The 19,147-nt window shown below is 62.0% G+C and overlaps 2 protein-coding genes across 2 annotated transcripts; one reads left to right on the top strand and one right to left on the bottom strand.

Annotated features, from left to right (window-relative positions):
* Positions 1 to 847: 847 nt before the first annotated feature.
* SIPA1L3 (signal induced proliferation associated 1 like 3) lies at positions 848 to 15,776 on the bottom strand (the record flags this gene model as incomplete). Its single annotated transcript, XM_085215308.1, has 8 exons — positions 15,594 to 15,776; positions 10,252 to 11,627; positions 7,450 to 7,580; positions 6,165 to 6,353; positions 5,198 to 5,372; positions 4,390 to 4,493; positions 2,882 to 3,039; positions 848 to 1,458 (listed from the first exon to the last, which is right to left on the bottom strand). Coding segments are annotated over exons 2-8 (2,572 nt in total), but the record flags the coding sequence as incomplete, so codon positions are not given.
* Positions 15,777 to 16,670: 894 nt separating this feature from the next.
* LOC146541933 (uncharacterized) lies at positions 16,671 to 19,078 on the top strand. The gene is made up of 2 exons (XM_085215286.1): positions 16,671 to 18,769; positions 18,865 to 19,078. Exon 1 carries the CDS (start codon positions 16,723 to 16,725, stop codon positions 18,547 to 18,549), a length of 1,827 nt encoding a protein of 608 aa, XP_085071412.1. The 5' UTR covers positions 16,671 to 16,722; the 3' UTR covers positions 18,550 to 18,769; positions 18,865 to 19,078.
* The last annotated feature ends 69 nt before the right edge of the window (positions 19,079 to 19,147 follow it).

Here is a 19,147-nt window from a genome sequence, read left to right as displayed (position 1 = left end):
ATTGGCCAAGAACTGGCCAACCATTGCCCAACCACTCAACCGTTGGCCAACAATTGGCCAATCACCCAACAACTGGCCAACTATTGGCCAACCACTGGCCAACCATTGCCCAACCACTCAACCGTTGGCAACAATTGGCCAATCACCCAACAACTGGCCAACTATTGGCCAACCACTGGCCAACCATTGGCCAACCACTCAACCATTGGCCAACCATTGGCCAATCGCTCAACAACTGGCTAACCATTGGCCAACCACTGCCCAACCACTCAACCATTGGCCAACCAGTTAACTACTGGCCAACTATTGGCCAACCACTGCCCAACCACTGTCCAACCACTCAACCATTGGCCAACCATTGGCCAATCACTCAACAACTGGCCAACTATTGGCCAACCATTGGCCAACCACTTAACTACTGGCCAACCACTGGTCAACCATTGGCCAACCACTGGCCAACACTCAACCGTTGGCCAACCATTGGCCAATCACTCAACAACTGGCCAACTATTGGCCAACCATTGGCCAACCACTTAACTACTGGCCAACCACTGGTCAACCATTGGCCAACCACTGGCCAACACTCAACCGTTGGCCAACCATTGGCCAATCACCCAACAACTGGCCAACTATTGGCCAACCACTGGCTAACCATTGGCCATCCACTCAACCGTTGGCCAACCATTGGCCAATCACTCAACAACTGGCCAACTATTGGCCAACCACTGCCCAACCATTGCCCAACCACTCAACCATTGGCCAACCACTCAACCGTTCCCCAACCTGGACCCTCCTCTTCTGAGGAGCAGAATTTGCCCCCCCCCCCCCCCCCCACCACCCTCCCCACCCCCAGAAGACCCCCGAGCCCCCTCCCCGCAGACCTTCAACCTCTGCACGATCTCCCTGACGTCGTCCGGCCCCCCCTCGGCCGCTCGGAGGCAGACGTGATCCCCCCGCCCGTAGAAGAGCTTCAGGTTGGCCCCGTCAGCCGTCCACCCGATGACGTCCCCGCAGAAGCAGTTGAAGACCACCTCCTTGGCCCCCAAATCCAACAGCACCACGAACTCGTTGGAGACCCCCAGGATGCAGGAAATTTCCTCCCCGCGGGCAAAATCCTGCGCCGAGACGCGCCAGGCGATGGCCCCCGCGCTGCGCAGCTCCACTCCCACCCTGGCTTTGCTCTTCTCTTTCTTTTTAGACCCCAAAGAGATGAGGTTGAATTTCCCAGCCGAGTCGATGGGGGTGTTGGTGACAAAATTCTCCGCCAGGTCCTGCAGGTATTCGCGCCGCGTCCGCGTGGCCATGGCATGGAATTTGTCCGACTTGTGAGCGGCGTTTTCCGCGTTGATGGCTTTGGCCAGGAGAAAATCCCGGAAAGCGTCGGATTTGCGGAAGGGAATCCCGCTGGGGATGGGGGGGCCGAAGGGGGGGACGTCCTTGGAGCGGGTGACGGCAACGCTGCGGGTGGGGGGGGGAAGGGAAAGGGTGAAACCCCCCGCATGGCAACGGGGAAACGATTCGACGCCGTGGATGTCAGGATTTGTCACCCTGGATGTCAGGATTTGTCCCCATGGAGGTCAGGATTTGTCCCCATGGACGTCAGGATTTGTCCCCTTGGAGGTCAGGATTTGTCCCCTTGGAGGTCAGGATTTGTCCCCACGGAGGTCAGGATTTGTCCCCATGGACGTCAGGATTTGTCCCCATGGATGTCAGGATTTGTCCCCTTGGAGGTCAGGATTTGTCCCCACGGAGGTCAGGATTTGTCCCCGCGGAGATCAGGATTTGTCCCCATGGACGTCAGGATTTGTCCCCATGGACGTCAGGATTTGTCCCATGGATGTCAGGATTTGTCCCCTTGGACGTCAGGATTTGTCCCCATGGACGTCAGGATTTGTCCCCTTGGACGTCAGGATTTGTCCCCTTGGATGTCAGGATTTGTCCCCATGGAGATCAGGATTTGTCCCCTTGGATGTCAGGATTTGTCCCCATGGAGGTCAGGATTTGCCCCTTGGAGGTCAGGATTTGTCCCCATGGAGGTCAGGATTTGTCCCCTTGGAGGTCAGGATTTGTCCCCCTGGACGTCAGGATTTGTCCCCATGGAGGTCAGGATTTGTCCCCACGGAGATCAGGATTTGTCCCCTGGATGTCAGGATTTGTCCCCTTGGACGTCAGGATTTGTCCCCCTGGACGTCAGGATTTGTCCCCATGGAGGTCAGGATTTGTCCCCTGGATGTCAGGATTTGTCCCCTTGGACGTCAGGATTTGTCCCCATGGACGTCAGGATTTGTCCCCCTGGATGTCAGGATTTGCCCCCCTGGATTTCCGGATTTGTCCCCCTGGACATCCAAAAGGAGAAATGTGGGAGAAACGTCCATTTTGTTGCCGAAAAGGAGGAAGAACTGCCCCAAATTGATCCCAAATGTCACAGAAATGACCTCAAATCAGCAGAAATGACCCCAAATGTCACAGAAATGACCCCAAATCAGCAGAAAAGACCCCAAATCAGCAGAAAACACCCAAAATGTCGCAGAAACGACCCCAAATCAGCAGAAATGACCCCAAATGTCACAGAAATGACCCCAAATCAGCAGAAAGGAACCCAAATCAGCAGAACTGACCCCAAATGTTGCAGAACTGACCCCAAATGTCGCAGAAAGGACCCCAAATGAGCAGAAAGGACCCCAAATGAGCAGAAAGGACCCCAAATGTCGCAGAAATGACCCCAAATGAGCAGAAAGGAGCCCAAATGTCACAGAAATGACCCCAAATGAGCTGAAAGGACCCCAAATTGGCAGAAATGACCCCAAATGTCACAGAAACGACCCCGAATGAGCAGAACTGCCCCCAAACTCCCCCCCGTCCGCAGCCCCTCGGGCCCCACCTGTATCTGACCAGGTCTGTGCAGGGCTCGTGCGCCCGCACCACGATGAAGACGTGCTGGAAGTGCGAGCGGACGCCCTGCGGGGTGAAGGGCAGCGCGCCCGGCTCCTGGAACACGATGGTGACGATGTCGTTCCCGATGTGGCGCTTCCGCAACAGCTGCGGGAACAACGGACGCGTGGCAGGACGGACGGACGGATGGATGGATGGGTGTCGGGGGGGAGAGGTGGAGAAAGGAGGAAGAAGGGGGAGCAAGGAGGAAAGAAAGAGGAGAAAGAAGGAAGAACGAGGAAGGTGGAAGAGAGAGGAAAAGAAAAAAAAAGAGGAAGGAAGAAGAGAAGGAAGAAGAAGGAAAAGGAAAAAGAGTAAAGGGGAGGAAGGAGGAAGGGGGAGGAAGAGGGAAGGAAAGAGGAAGAAAAAGAAAGAACGAGGAAGGAAAAAGGGGGAGGAGAAGAAAAAAGAAGAGGAAGAGAGAGGAGAAGGAAGAAGAGCAAAAGGGAGGAAGGAGGAAGGGGGAGGAGGAGAAAGGAGAAGGAGGACAAGAAAGAAGAGGAAGGAAGAGGAAAAGGAAGAAGAGGAAAGGGGAGGAAGGAGGAAGGGGGAGGAAGGGGGAAGGAAAGAGGAGGAAGAAGGAAGAACGAGGAAGGAAAAAGGGGAGCAGAAGAAGAAAGAAGAGGAAGGAAGAGAAGAAGGAAGAAGAGGAAGGAAGAGGAAAAGAAAGAAGAGGAAAGGGGAGGAAGGGGGAAGGGGGAGGAAGGGGGAAGGGAAGAGGAGGAAGGAAGAACAAGGAAGGAGAAAGGAGAGGAGGAGAAAGGAGAAGAAGAAGGAGAGGAAGGAAGAGAAGAAGGAAAAAGAGGAAAAGAGAGGAAGGGGGAGGAAGAATGATGGAGGAAGAAGGAGGAGGAGGAAGAAGCAGAAAGAAGAAAGACAAAGGAGAAGCAAAAAAAAAGAAAGAAGAAGGCACACAAAGAAAAGCAAAAACAACAAAAAAAGAAAAGGAATAAAAAGAAGAATAAGAAGAGAAAAAAAAGCAAAAAGGGAAAAAGAAGAGAGAAGGAAAGAAAAAGGACTGCTGGTGGAGGACTTACAGACCGACAGACAGACAATCACAGGGGAAAATGGAAAAGGAGAAGAAGAAGCACTGTTGGAGGACCACGGTTGGAGGACTGACAGGCAGACAGACAAACAGCTGCAAGGGGGATGGAGAAGAAGCCGGAGAGCTGCTTGTGGAGACCAAACAGGCAGACAGACAGACAGCTGACTACAGGCGCAGATGGAAAAGAAGGAGTGCAGTCGGAGGACTAACAGACAGACAATCACGGGAGGGTATGGAAAAGGAGTAGCGCTGTTGGAGGACTGAGATTGGAGGACTGAGGTTGGAGGGTTGAGGTTGGAGAGCTGAGGTTGGAGGACCGCGGTTGGAGGACCGCGGTTGGAGGACCGCGGTTGGAGGACCGCGGTTGGAGGACTGCGGTTGGAGGACCACGGTTGGAGGACTGCAGGCCTTACCTGCTGGCGGTTGTTGGGGGTGTAGGGCAGCATGGTGGAGACGTGGAACATGATCTCGTAGTCCTGGTAGGTGGTGTACAGGGAGTGGGTGCCCGTCGAGTCCGCTGGGGGCAGGGGGGGAGGAAGAGGGGGTCACTGGGGGGGCTCTGAGCCATGGCAACCCCCCATGGCTGATCCACAACCCCCTATGGCTGACCCACAGCCCCCCATGGCTGACCCACAACCCCCATAGCAGCCTGAAGGACCAGCTGTGGGGGTCTCTGACCCACCCCCCCCCCATTCCACTCCCCCACTTCCCATGGCAGCTCAGTAAGGGTCTCCTATTGGGGTCTCAGACCCACACCCCCCCCCCCGACCCCCACTCCCATAGCAACCCATTAAAGATGGTCTATGGGGGTCTCTGACCCACGGCCCCCCACTATGGCAGCCCAATAACAGCAGACGGCCAATGGAGATCTCTGACCCACCCCCCCCAACCCCCCCAGCCCCCCATGACACCCCAATAACTGCCACCTACGGGGGTCCCCGCCCCCCCCAGCCCCCTATAGCAGCCCAATAAGGACCATCAACTGAGATCTCTGACCCCCCCTCCCCCCAGCCCCCACGGCAGCCCAAGAAGCGTCACCTACGGGGGTCCACACCCTCCCCACCCCCCCATCCCCCCCACCCACCTATAGCAACCCAATAAGGACCATCAACGGAGATCTCTGACCCCCTCTCTCCCCCCCAGTCCCCACGGCAGCCCAAGAAGCGCCACCTACGGGGGTCCCAGCCCCCCCCCCCGGCCCCTCGCAGCCCCCCCACTCACTCTTGGTGTCCAGCTGGGCGGCGTATTTGCTGAAGGCCTTCAGGGTGACCCTTTCCCCCAGCAGGGACAGGAACTCATTGAAGGCCGGCCCGGCGCATTCATTGTTGTACATCTCCTCCTCCGTGCTCTGCCCCGCTCTGCAGTACAGCACCCCGACTTTGTGCCGCCGGCACAGCTGGGGGGGGGAGGGGAACATGGGGGGGGGGGTGGTTAGGGGGCCCCCAGACCCACATCGCATCCTATGGGGCTATGGGGACTCCCACAATGGGGGTGGTGGGGACCCCCAGTGCCACATCTCCAACTCTGTGCTCTGCCGCGCTCTGCGGTTCAGCACCACGACCTTGTGCTGCTGGGGGGGGGGGGCAGGGGGCGAGGGGGGTCCCCGTGGGACCCCAGCCCCACATCCCTCAGAATGGGGCAGCGGGGACCCCCAGAATAGGGCCCGGGGACCCCCAGCCCCACATCCCCCAGCCCCACGTCTCCCAGATGCAATGAGGCCACGGGGACCCCCAGCCCCACATCACCCAGCCCCACGTCACCCAGATACAATGGGGCCACGGGGACTCCCAGCCCCACATCTCCCAGATCCAATGGGGCCATGGGGACCCCCAGCCCCACATCCCCCAGCCCCAATGGAGAACCCCAGCCCCACATCACCCAGCCCCAATGGAAACCACCATGGGACCCCCAGGCCCACATCCCCCAGCCCCAATGGAGACCCCCAGCCCCACATTCCCCAGCCCCACACCCCCCAGCCCTGGGCCCATGGGACCCCCAGCCCCACATCCCCCAGCCCCAACGGAGAACCCCAGCCCCACATCCCCCAGCCCCAATAGAGTCCCCAGTCCCAATGGAGACCCCCAGCCCCACATCCCCCAGCCCCCCATCCCCCAGACCCGGGCCCATGGGACCCCCAGCCCCACATCCCCCAGCCCCGGGCCCGCGGGACCCCCGGCCCCCTGCTCACCCCCTGCTCGTCCAGCTTGAGCAGCTGCTCGCCGACTTTGGGGGCGCTGAGCGCCAGGCGCAGGCAGTGCGGGTTGAGCTGCGGCACCACGTGCTCCACCGCCGCCTTGGGGGGCAAACCGCGCGAGGAGCCCGGCTTCACCGCCGACGGAACGGCGTCCTCCAGGATGGAGCCGCGGAGAGTCAGCAGCTGGGGGCAGAAATGGGGGGCGGGGGGTCTGAAATGGGGGTGGGTGGGGGCAGGGAGTCCAAAATGGGGGTGGGTGGGGGCGGAGAATCTGAAACAGGGAGAAACGGGGGATGGAGCCTGAAATGGGGAGGGGGGGGGGGGGAAGAAGGGAAAGAAGGGGGTATGGAACCCGAAATGGGGGATGGAATCTGAAATGGGGAGAAATGGGGGATGGAATCTGAAATAGGGGTGGGTGGGGGCAAGGAGTCCAAAGTGAGGGTGGGTGGGGATAGAAAATCTGAAATGGGGAGAAACGGGGGATGGAATCTGAAATGGGGGTGGGGGGGGGCAGGGAGTCCAAAATGGGGGTGGGTGGGGGCCAAGAATCTGAAATGGGGAGAAACGGGGGATGGAATCTGAAATGGGGGTTGGGGGGGGGAGAAAAGAAGGAAGGGGGTATGGAGCCCGAAATGGGGAGAGGACCCCAAAATAGGGATGGAGATGATGGAAGAACCCGGCTTCACTGAAAGGAACCGCGAACGATGGGATGGAATCATGGGGAGCCAGCAGCTGGGGGGGTCTGATATGAGGAGAAATGGGGGGGGTCCAAGATGGTGGCCATGGGGATGGGATGGGGATAATGGGGGTGGGATGGGGATGGCGACCCCAAAATGGGGACAATGGGGGCGGGATGGGGACGCTGACCCCAAAACGGGGACAATGGGGGCGGGATGGGGATGGTACCCCAAAATGGGGACGATGGGGGCAGCGACCCCAAAATGGGGCCAACGGGGGCAGGATGGGGACGGCGACCCCAAAATGGGGCTGACGGTTTGGGATGTAGACGCCGACCCCAAAACGGGGCTGACGGGGGCAGGATGGGGACGGCGTCCCCAAAATGGGGCCAATGGTTTGGGATGTAGACACCGACCCCAAAATGGGGAGAATGGGGGCGGGATGGGGACGGCGACCCCAAAATGGGGACAATGGGGGCGGCGACCCCAAAACGGGGCCGATGGCGACGCAGCCCCACAAGGGGGTCGGGGCCGAAGCTGCGATGGGTTCGGCCCCACAACCGCCACCCCCCCCCCCAGGTCCTCCCGCCCCCCGTCCCCACCTCGCTGGTGCGGAAGATGATCCGGAACTGGAAGTGCGGCCCCGGCTCCTTCAGGTCCTCCAGCCGCTCCCTGCGGATGCTGACGGCCACGGGGCCCAGCCGCTCGTCCACCCCAAAGTAGTTGGCGTGCTCTGCAAGGCCCGGGCTGCACTGCGCCACTGCGCATCAGCGGCCAACGCAACCAACGCAACGCAACCCAACGCAACCAACGCAACCCAACCCAACGCAACCCAACGCAACCAACGCAACCAACGCAACCCAACGCAACGCAACCCAACACAACCCAACGCAACCCAACGCAATCAACGCAACCAACCCAACCCAACACAACCAACGCAACCAACCCAACACAACGCAACCAACACAACCCAACACAACGCAACGAACGCAACCCAACGCAACCCAACCCAACGCAACGAAACCCAACCCAACCCAACGCAACGCAACCCAACGCAACCCAACGCAACGCAACCCAACGCAACCAACGCAACCAACGCAACCAACGCAACCAACGCAACCAACGCAACGCAACCCAACGCAACCCAACACAACCAACGCAACCCAACCCAACACAACCAACACAACCAACCCAACCCAACGCAACCAACACAACCCAACGCAACGCAACCCAACCCAACGCAACCCAACGCAACCAACGCAACCCAATGCAACGCAACCCAATGCAACGCAACCCAACGCAACCCACGCAACCAACGCAACGCAACCCAACGCAACCAACGCAACCCAACCAACGCAACCCAACGCAACCCACACAACCAACAGAACCAACGGAACCCAATGCAACCCAACACAACCAACAGAACCAACGGAACCCAACACAACCCAACGCAACCAACGCAATGCAACAGAACCAATGGAACCCAGCAGAACCAACGGAACCCAACGCAACCAACGCAACCCAGTGGAACTAGCAGAACCAACGGAACCAAAGTAACCCAGTGAAAACAACACAATCCAATGCAACCAATGCAACCCAACGCAACCAAAGCAACCCAGCGGAACCCAACAGAACCAATGCAACCAATGCAACCCAACAGAACCAACGCAACCCAGCGGAACCAACGGAACCAACAGAGACCCAACAGAACCAACGGAACCAACGCAACCCAACAGAACCCAGTGGAACCAACACAACCCAACGGAACCAATGGAACCCAATGGAACCCCATGGAACCAGCGGAACCAATGCCACCCAACGGAACCAACGCAACCCAGCAGAACCAACGCAGCCAACGCAACCCAACAGAACCAGCAGAACCAACGCAACCCAGCGGAACCCAGTGGAACCAATGGAACCAACGCAACCCAGCAGAAACAACACAACCCAATGCAACCAATGCAACCCAGCGGAACCCAACGGAACCAACGCAACCATCACAACCCAGTGGAACCAACAGAACCAACGGAGACCCAACAGAACCCAACGGAACCAACGCAACCCAATGGAACCAGCGGAACCAACGCAACCCAACGCAACCAACGCAACCCAGCAAAACCAACGGAACCAACGCAACCCAATGGAACCAGCGGAACCAACGCAACCCAACGGAATCAACGGAACCAACAGAGACCCAACGGAAACAACGGAATCAACGGAGACCCAACGGAACCAACGGAACCAACAGAGACCCAACAGAAACAACGGAACCAACACAACCCAACAGAACCAACAGAACCAACACAACCCAACGGAACCAACAGAACCAACGCAACCCAACGGAATCAACGGAACCAACAGAGATCCAATGGAACCAACAGAGACCCAACGGAACCAACAGAACCAACAGAGACCCAACAGAACCAACAGAACCAACGGAATCCAACCCAACGCAACGCAACCCAACAGAACCAACAAAACCAACAGAGACCCAACACAACCCAACGCAAACAACACAACCCAACAGAACCAACAGAACCAACAAAGACCCAACGGAACCAACGGAACCAACACAACCCAACGCAACCAACGCAACCCAACGGAACCAACGCAACCCAACGCAAACCAACGGAACCCAATGGAACCAAAAGAACCCAACGGAACCAACGGAGACCCAGTGGAACCCAATGAAACTAACAGAACCAATAGAAACCCAACAGAACCCAATGGAACCAACACAGAGCCAACAGAACCAACGCAGAGCCAACGGATCCCATCCAGACCCAACAGAACCAACGGAACCCAACGGAACCAAGAGAGACCCAACAAAACCCAATGGAACCAATACGGAGCCAACAGAACCAACGCAGAGCCAACGGAACCCATCCAGATCCAACAGAACCAAGAGAACCCAATGGAACCCAGCAAAACCAACAGAACCCAATGGAACCCAACGGAACCAACAGAGACCAAACGGAACCAACACAGAACCCCACAGAAACCCAAGAGAACCCAGCGGAACCAATAGAGACCCACACAGAACCAACGGAATCAACACAGACCCAACAGAACCAATGGAACCCATCTGCTCCCACCAGAACCCGTGGCTGCCATCTTGGATCCACCCCCACCACCATCCCATCCCCACGGCCGCCATCTTGGATCCACCCCCACCACCATCCCATCCCCACGGCCGCCATCTTGGATCCACCACCACCACCATCCCATCCCCACGGCCGCCATCTTGGATCCACCACCACCACCATCCCATCCCCACGGCTGCCATCTTGGATCCACCACCACCATCCCATCCCACCCCCACAGCCGCCATCTTGGACCCACCCCACCCCACCCCACGGCCGCCATCTTCCCTCCCCCCAGCCGCCCCCCGCCGCCCCACTCACCTTTGCCGTGGAAGAACTCCCGGTAGTACCGCGCTCCGAGGTCCGCGTGCTCCAGGCTGTAGCGCTTCACCCCGCCGGGGCTCCTGCGCGGCTCCCCGCTCGCCTCCAGCACCGCCACGCCGGCGTTGCTGGGCCTCCCGTCGCCCCACGGCTCCCCGTCCCCGGCCCGGCGGCCCCCCGCGGCGGCGCAGGAGAAGCTGAGGTCCCGCTCCCCGCCGCCGCCCCCGACCTCGTTGCAGAAATGGGGGCAGCTGAGCAGCAGCCCGTCGCCGCCCTCCCCCGCCGCGGCGCCCCGCTCCGCGTCCTCCCCGCCGCTCGGCTCCTCCGGCAGCGGCACGGAGGCGGCGGAGGCGCCGGTGGTGGTGTTCCTCCGCTGCCCGACGGCGGCCCGGTTGGCGGCCACGGCGTCGGGGTCGAACAGGAGGCTCTGCACGTCGAAGTGGGCGAAGCTGCGCCGGCACCGCCACGCTTTGCCGGCTTCCTCCCCGCCTCCTCCTCCTCCTCCTCCTCCTCCGTCCCCGTCGCTCCGGCCGCTCCTCAGCTTCCTAAAGATGGACTCGCCGGCCCCGTTGGCTCCTTTCCTCCTCGCCTTCTCCTTCTGTTGCGCCGCCGCTTCCTCCCTGCCCGGCCCCGGCCCCGGCCCCGACCCCGGCCTTCCCCCGCCCGACCCCGCGCCGCTCCCGGCGTCGCCGCCGCCCGCGGCCCCGCGCAGCTCGTTGAGCACGGCGAAGAAGCTCTGCTCCGAAACCCCCTGGGCGTCGATGGACGACGTGCTGCCGTACTCCCGAAACAGCCCCCCCGCTCCCCCCCCCGAGCCCCCGGCCCTGCCGCCCCCCGGCCCGGCCTCGCTCCCCTCCTCGGGGTCGCATTCGCTCAAGGTGACCTCGCTGCTGCTGCGGTGCCGCAGTTGGGCCGGGGGTCGCCGGGGGGCCGCGAGGGGCCACGATTCGGTGAACTCCGCGTCCTTGGAGCGGCGCTGCGGGGCTCCGAGCCCCGACGGGGGGCCGCGGGGCGGATCCGGGCCGGGGCTGCCGGCGGCGGGATGGGGGTGGGGGTCTCTTTTCGGCGGCCACTCGGCGATGCGGGCGCGGACCCCCATCTTGGGGACGGGGGGCGCGGACGGGGCGGATCTGTGCGCGGCGTCGGCGGGGCCGGCGCCATTCTGGGGGCCTCTGGGGGGCGGGGGGCCGCGGTGGGCGCTCATGGTCCGCGTCTGGGGCCGGGGGCGGCGCTGCGGGTCGGGGCGCTCATGGCTGTCGCGCCGGGGGCCGCTGACCGGGCGGTGCTGCCCGGCGGTGTCGGTCCCCGGCGCGGCGGCGGCGATCGGTGGTTGGGGTCACGTCGGTGGGGGGGGGCGGTGATTCCGTAGGGCCATCCTGGGGGGGGGGAAAAAAGGGGAGGGGGACGGAGGGGGCAGTCAGTGGGGTCGCGGAGGTGGGGGCCGCGGGGATTCGAGGGGGCTTTTGGGGACGTTGGGGATTCGGGGCGCCCTTGGGGTCTTTGGGGTGGCATTTGGGGTCTTTGGGGATTTGGGGTCTTTGTGGCGCCTTTGGGGTCTTTGAGGATTCGCGGCATCCTTGGGGTCTTTGGGGATTTGGGGCATCCTTGGGGTCTTTGGGGCGGCATTTGGGGTCTTTGGGGTCTTTGTTGGCCATCATTGGAGTCTTTGCTGACCATTATTGGGGTCTTTGGGATTTGGGGCCTAACCCTAACCCTAACTCTGACCCCCCCATAATTACACCCCATTCCCACCCCCCGACGGCCGTCCTCCAGCGTTGGGCTCAGACAGACAGACTGGGGACGGACAGACGGCCCCAAATCCATCCGCGCCCCCCCCAAAGGCCGACCACCCCCCGGGCTGCCCCACAGCTCGTTAATCCCCGCTAATTACACCGCCAGCCGCCACCTGGCCGGCAGCAATTAACGCCTTAATTAAAGGCCGACGAGGGGCGGGGGTGGAGCTGAGCCAGGAGCTGCGCTGCGGCTTTGGGGCTTCACCAAAACCGCAAAGAATTGACCCAAAATTGGGTAAAAACGGGTCGTCGGGCGGAGGGGGGGGGAAATGGGGCCGGGAAGGGGAATGTGGGGTGAAAACCCAAAGGTTTTGGGGTCGGAATGGAGAACAGGGAGCAGAATGGGACAAAAGCCAAAGATTTGGACCCAAAGTGGGAGATGGTGCCCAAAAAGGGACGAAATCCCAAAGATTTGGGGTTGGGACGGAGGGCGATGACAAAAAGGGACGAAATCCCAAAGATTCTACCCCGAAGTGGGGGATGATGACCGAAAAGGGGTAAATCCCCCATTTTGGGTCAAAATCTGGGGGATTTCATCCCTTTTGCCACCGCATTCCATCCCAACCCCAAATCTTTAGGATTTCATCCCATCCGGGTCATCATCCCCCGCTTTGGGTCAAAACTTTTGGGTTTTTGTCTCCACCCCAACACCAGCGTTTGTAGGATTTCATTTTTCCTTTGTCGTCGTTTTCCATTTTGGGTCAAAATGTTTGGGATTTCGTCCTTTTTTTCCTCACCGCATTCCATCCCAACCCCAAAATCTTTGGGATTTCACCCCCCCCTTTTGCCACCGTTCCCCGTTTTGGGTCAAAACCTTTGGGATTTCGTCCCCTTTTTGCCACCGTTCTCCACCCCACCCCCAAAACTTTTGGGGTTTCACCCTCCTTCGCAGCTGGACACCAACAGAGGGGCGGAATGGACGAAATCCCACTGATTTTACCCCAAAACGACGACAGCTCAGAGCTTCGCCCCCCCCCCCCGCAGATCCGGCTCCGACCCCAAAATCCCCACTTTCCACCCCAAAACCCCACAGAAATCACCGCACGTCCCCGGATTCCACGGCGCTTTGACCAAAACCCCACAATCCGACCCCAAAAACACCCCACAAAACGCCCGACTTCCGCCCCCCCCGGAGCCGCCATCATTTCTGCAGCTCCACTTCGTGCTGCGGCGGCTCCCAGTGCGGCCAAAGGCCGAAGGAAACGGGGCTCAAAGGCCGCCCCACACCCGCGTCCCCGCCCCACATCTCTGCCCCACACCCGCGTCCCTGCCCCACACCCGCGTCCCTGCCCCACATCTCTGCCCCACACCCGCGTCCCTGCCCCACACCCGCGTCCCTGCCCCACATCTCTGCCCCACACCCGCATCCCTGCCCCACACCCGCGTCCCCGCCCCACATCTCTGCCCCACACCCGCGTCCCCGCCCCACATCTCTGCCCCACACCCGCGTCCCCGCCCCACATCTCTGCCCCACACCCGCGTCCCCGCCCCACATCTCTGCCCCACACCCGCGTCCCCGCCCCACATCTCTGCCCCACACCCGCATCCCCGCCCCACATCTCTGCCGCACATCCCCACCCCACATCTCTACCCCACACCCGCGTCCCCTCCCCACATCCCTGCCCCACACCTGCGTCCCCCCCATCTCTGCCCCACACCCACATCCCCGCCCCACATCCCCACCCCACATCTCTGCCCCACACCCACGTTCCCACCCCACATCTCTGCCCCACACCCGCGTCCCTGCCCCACATCTCTGCCCCACACCCGCATCCCTGCCCCACATCTCTGCCCCACATCCCTGCCCCGCACCCACGTCCCCGCCCCACACCTCTGCCCCACACCCGTATCCCCACCCCACATCCTCACTCCACATCCCCGCCCCACACCCGCATCCCAGCCCCACACCCACGTTCCCGCCCCACATCTCTGCCCTGCACCCACGTCCCCGTCCTACACCTCTGCCCCACATCCCTGCCCCCCACCTGCATCCCCACCCTACATCCCCACCCCACATCCCTCCCCCACACCTGCGTCCCCGCCCCACGTCCCTGCCCCAAACCCACGTCCCTGCCCCACATCCACACCCCTCCCCCCACATCCCCACCCCCCCCCACATCCCCGCCCCACCCCACATCCTGCCCCACATCTCTGCCCCACATCCCCAGCCCATACCCCCATCCCACACTCCTCACCCCACCCCGAGCCCCACTCCATACCCCCCATCCCTGCCCCATATCCACAGCCCAAACCCCACATCTCCATCCCCACTCCACCCCACATCCCCACCCCACAACCCGCCCCACATCCCTCCCCCACACCCAACATTCCCACCCCAAACCCCACATCTCCACCCCACACTGACCCCCACCCCATACCTCCCCCCGCCCCACATCCCTGCCCCACATCCCCACCCCCCCAAACCCAGAACCACTGAAATCCGCCCAAAATGAGACCCCGGACCCCCAGAAACGAAACCCCAAAACCTCAAAATACCGCCCAAAAACACCGAAAAGCAAAACCCCAACATTTACCCCAAAATGAAACTCCAAAATCCTCAAAATTCACCCCAAAAACGAAAGCCCCAAAATGGCAGAATTTGCCCCAAAATGGAACCCGAAATCCACCAAGAACAAAACCCCAAAATCCTTCAAATTTACCCCGAGACGAAACCCCCGAAACCCTCAGAAATGAAACCCCAAAAACCTCAAAATTTACCCCAAAGCAAAGCCCCAAAACTTCCAGAAATTGAACCCAAAAACACTGAAATTCGCCCCAAAGAAACCCAAAACACACCGAAAAACCCCAAAATTTGCCCCAAAGTGAAACCTCAAAACCCCTAAAATCTGCCCCCAAAACGACACCCCCAAATTCCTCCGAATTTCCCCAAAACGAAACCCCCCAAAACCTCCAGATTTACCCCAAAACTGAACTCCAGAAACCACCACAAACAAAACCCCAAAACTCTGAAATCCGCCCCAAAATGAAACCCAAAAACCACCAAAACCGAAACCCCAAAACCCTCAAAATTTGCCCCAAAACGAAACCCAAAAACCACCAAAACCAAATTTACCCCAAATTCCCCCATTTCACCCCAAAAGCCCCCTTCCCCAAACCCCCCAGAATCCCCAATTTTACCCCAAATCCCCCAAATTTCCCCCAAATTCCACCCCCCCACCCCCAAATCCCCTCAACCTTGCCCCAAATGCCCCAATTTCACCCCAAAACCCCCCACCCCCAAATCCCCCCCCACCCCAAATCCCCCCATCTCCCCCCCCCGCGCAAAGCCCGCTGGGAGTTGTAGTGTTTCCCCCCCCCAATTCCCACACCGGAGCCGGAAGCGGAAAACCGGAGCCGGAAACGAAAAACCGGAGTCGTCCCCCCCCCCCCCCCGCCCCGTTCCCCCCCAACCCCGAATCCCGCGCCCTCCCGCACCCCCCGACCCCCCACCCCCCTCCCCTCCCCCTCCCTTCGTTTCCCAGCGCAGCGCTCCCCCCTCTCCCGCTCCCCCCCGCTCTCCGGGGGGGTCTGAGGCGCTCCGGGCCTCACCCGGGAACAGAAGCGGCGGCGGCGGCGGCGGCGGGAAACGCTCCGACCAATGAGAAGCGGCGGCGGCGGCGCGAGCGCTCGGGCCAATGGGGGGCGGCGGCGGCGGCGCGCGGTACCCCCGGATGCGGCGCGCGCGCGCGCGGGGACGGCGGGAGGGAAGGGGGGGGAGGGGGGGAGCGCACGCCGAGGGGCGGGGCTCAGCGAAGGGGCGGGGCTCAGCGAAGGGGCGGGGCTCAGCGACGGGGCGGGGCTTACGAGCGGAAGGGGAGGGAAGGGGCGGGGCTGCGCTGCGCTTAAAGGGCCAGCGGCGGGTTTGGGGAGCGGGGGGAGGAACGAGGTGAAAGGGGGGCGTGGCTTCGTCACGTGACCGCGTTCGTGTCCCCACTCCTCTCGTTATCCCCACGCCCCCCCACACAACCCCCCACCCCCCCTCGTGTCCCCACCCCCCCACGTCCCCGCCCCGCTGCCCCCCACATCCCTGGTGTTCCCACAGCCCCCCCGGATCCCTATCGCCCCCCCAGCCCCCCACGTCCCTATCGCCCCCACGGCCCCCCCCGGTTCTGTTTCCCCCCCCTTCCCCCCCTCATTTCGCGGTTCCCCCCCGGCCCCAATTCACAACCGCTGCGGTTCCGCCCCCCCTCCCTCCGTAAATCCGCACCGCAGTTCCTCTGCGTGGGAAAAGAGCCGCCCCCCCCCCCCCCCCAGAAAACCCCCCGTAGCGGTGGATGAGTGGGGGGGGGGGGGGGGGGGGCAACGTCCTCGCGTTCTGCCCTTCCTGCCGCCCCCCCCCCCCCGGAAGGGCCGTTGGGGCCGCTCGCAACCGCCGGTGGCAGCGGGAGGGGCGGTGAGGGGCGGGGGGAGAAGAAGGGGGAAAATTGGGGGGATTTTGGGGGGGGGGGAGCGAGGGAGGGGTTGGGGGGGGGCTGTGGGGGGAGGGGGGATCGGGGGCGGTGGGGGGGATGGGGTGGGGGGAGCAATAGAGGTGGGGGGGGTGGGGGGCGGTTATGGGGGGCTGTGGGGGGGGCGGCGGGGGTGGGGAGGTTACGGGGGGGGGGCAATTGGGGGGGGGGCTCTGGGGGGGCGCAGCCCCCATTGCTGCCTATGTGTGTCCCCCCCAGCAGCCCCCGCTATGGGCAACTCTGCGTTGGAGGCCACCAAGGAGACCCCCCCCCAAAAAGAGGAGCCCCCCCCAAAAGGGGAGACCCCCAAAAAAGGGGAGACCCCTCCCCAAAATGCGGACCGACCGGAGGGGGAAGGGGAGGAGGAGGGGGAGGACCCCCCCCTCTGCCCCCCCCGGGATTCGAACCCGCGGCTGTGGAAGAAAAGTCCGCCCCACAGCGGCGGGCGGTGGGGGGGGCGGCGCAAAGAAACCCCCCCGCGGAACCGCTTGGGGGGCGACGGGGGGGGGCAGCGCCCCATAGATGGAGCTCGGCGCCCCATAGATGCGACTCAGTGCCCCATAGATGCGACTCAGTGCCCCATAGATGGAGCTCGGCACCCCATAGATGCAGCTCAGCGCCCCATAGATGCGACTCAGCGCCCCATAGATGGAGCTTGGCGCCCCATAGATGCGACTCAGCGCCCCATAGATGGAGCTCAGCGCCCCATAGATGCGACTCAGCGCCCCATAGATGGAGCTCGGCGCCCCATAGATGCGACTCAGCGCCCCATAGATGGAGCTCAGCGCCCCATAGATGCAGCTCAGCGTCCCACAGATGTGACCCAGCGCCCCACAGATGTGACCCAGCGCCCCATAGATGTGACTCAGCGCCCCATAGATGGAGCTCGGCGCCCCATAGATGCGACTCAGCGCCCCATGGATGCAGCTCAGCGCCCCACAGATGTGACCCAGCACCCCACAGATGTGACCCAGCGCCCCATAGATGCAACTCAGCGCCCCACAGCCACCCCCCAGCGCCGTGTGCTCATTGCACGGCGGCGCCAGAAGGCCACCACCACCTCCTGCCCCACAACTGCCACCTTCTGCCCCATAACTGCCACCTCCCACCCCATAGCTGCCACTTCCTGCATCACAGGTGCCAACCTGTGCCCCACAAGTGCCACCTCCTGCCCCATAACTGCCACCCTGTGCCCCACAAGTGCCACCCTGAGCCCCACAAATGCCACCATGGGCCCCATAACTGCCACCCTGTGCCCCACAAGTGCCACCCTGCGCCCCATAACTGCCACCCTGTACCCCACAAGTGCTACCATGGGCCTCATAAGTGCCACCTGCTGCCCCACAAGTACCATTTCCTGTATCACAGGTGCCACCCTGCACCCCATAAGTGCCACCCTGTGCCCCACAAGTGTCACTTTCTGCATCACAGGTGCCAACCTGTGCCCCATAAGTGCCGCCCTACACCCCATAAGTGCCAATTCCCACCCAAGTGCCACCCCATTCCCCATAAGTGTCACCCCACGCCCCATAAGCGCCACCCCACACCCCATAAGCGCCACCCCACACCCCATAAGCACCACCCCACACCCCATAAGTGCCATCCCTCGCCCCATAAGTGCCACCCTACACCCCATAAGTGCCATCTCCCGCCCCACAAGTGCCACTTCCCACCCAAGTGCCACCCTACGCCCCATAAGTGCCACCCCACACCCCATAAGTGCCACCCCACACCCCATAAGTGCCACCTCTTGCCCCATAAGTGCCACCCCACACCCCATAAGTGCCATCCCTCGCCCCATAAGTGCCACCCCACACCCCTTAAGTGCCACCTCCCGCCCCATAAGTGCCCCTTCCCACCCCACAGTTGCCCCCCCGTGCCCCACAAGTGCCTCCCCCCCTTCCCCCGACTCCCCCATGGGCCGCTTAGTGGAGCAGCTGCGCTCCCTCCACATCACCCCCCCGGAACCCCCCCGGCTCCCCCATTTCCCCACTTGGGGGGCAGCCCCACACCCCCCCCCGACCCCCATTCCGCCCCCCAACCCCTCCACCCCATAACGGGCTCAAAGGGCAAACGGAGGGGCTCCAAAGCCAAACCCCTCCGTGCGCCCCACAGCTCCGCACCCCCCAAGTCGGAGCCCCCCAAGTCGGAGTTGGGGGGCCCGCCAGAGCCCCCCCCCACCCGCTGGGCCCCGTTTCAGGTGGGGGGCAACTGCACGCAGCGCTGCTACTGCAAACACCGCGACCCCCCCCGGCTGCCCCACAACGTCAGAGCGTGGTGAGGGCACCTGGGGGGCACACTTATGGGGTGAGGGGGTCCCCGAGACCCCCAACTCTATTAACGCAGCCCCCCCCCCTCATTATATCACACAGGTTGGCTCAGATGAAGGCGGTGCCCCCCGAAATCCTCCGAGGGGGCGGAAAGGATGGCAGTGCTGCCCCATAAGTTGGAACGGCTGCCCCATAAGTTGGCATGGACACCCCCAAAGTTGGAACTGCTGCCCCCTAAGTCGGAACCGCCGCCCCATAAGTTGGCATCGCCCCTGCCCCCAAACCCCCATTAAAAGCTGGGGCACTGCTGCTGTGCTATGGGGCTGGGGGGGGATTTCTGTGCCCCATAAGTGCTGCACTATGGGGCAGAGATGTGGGTCAGTGA

This window comes from Meleagris gallopavo, unplaced genomic scaffold (assembly GCF_905368555.1).
Source record: "Meleagris gallopavo unplaced genomic scaffold, MGAL_WU_HG_1.1 scaffold_14, whole genome shotgun sequence".
NCBI lineage: Eukaryota > Metazoa > Chordata > Aves > Galliformes > Phasianidae > Meleagris > Meleagris gallopavo.
This window is presented reverse-complemented; position numbering and strand designations above follow the sequence as displayed.

Excerpts from the sequence above, each read along its gene's own strand:
- LOC146541933 (XM_085215286.1), top strand. The coding sequence starts at position 16,723 with ATGGGCAACTCTGCGTTGGAGGCCACCAAGGAGACCCCCCCCCAAAAA.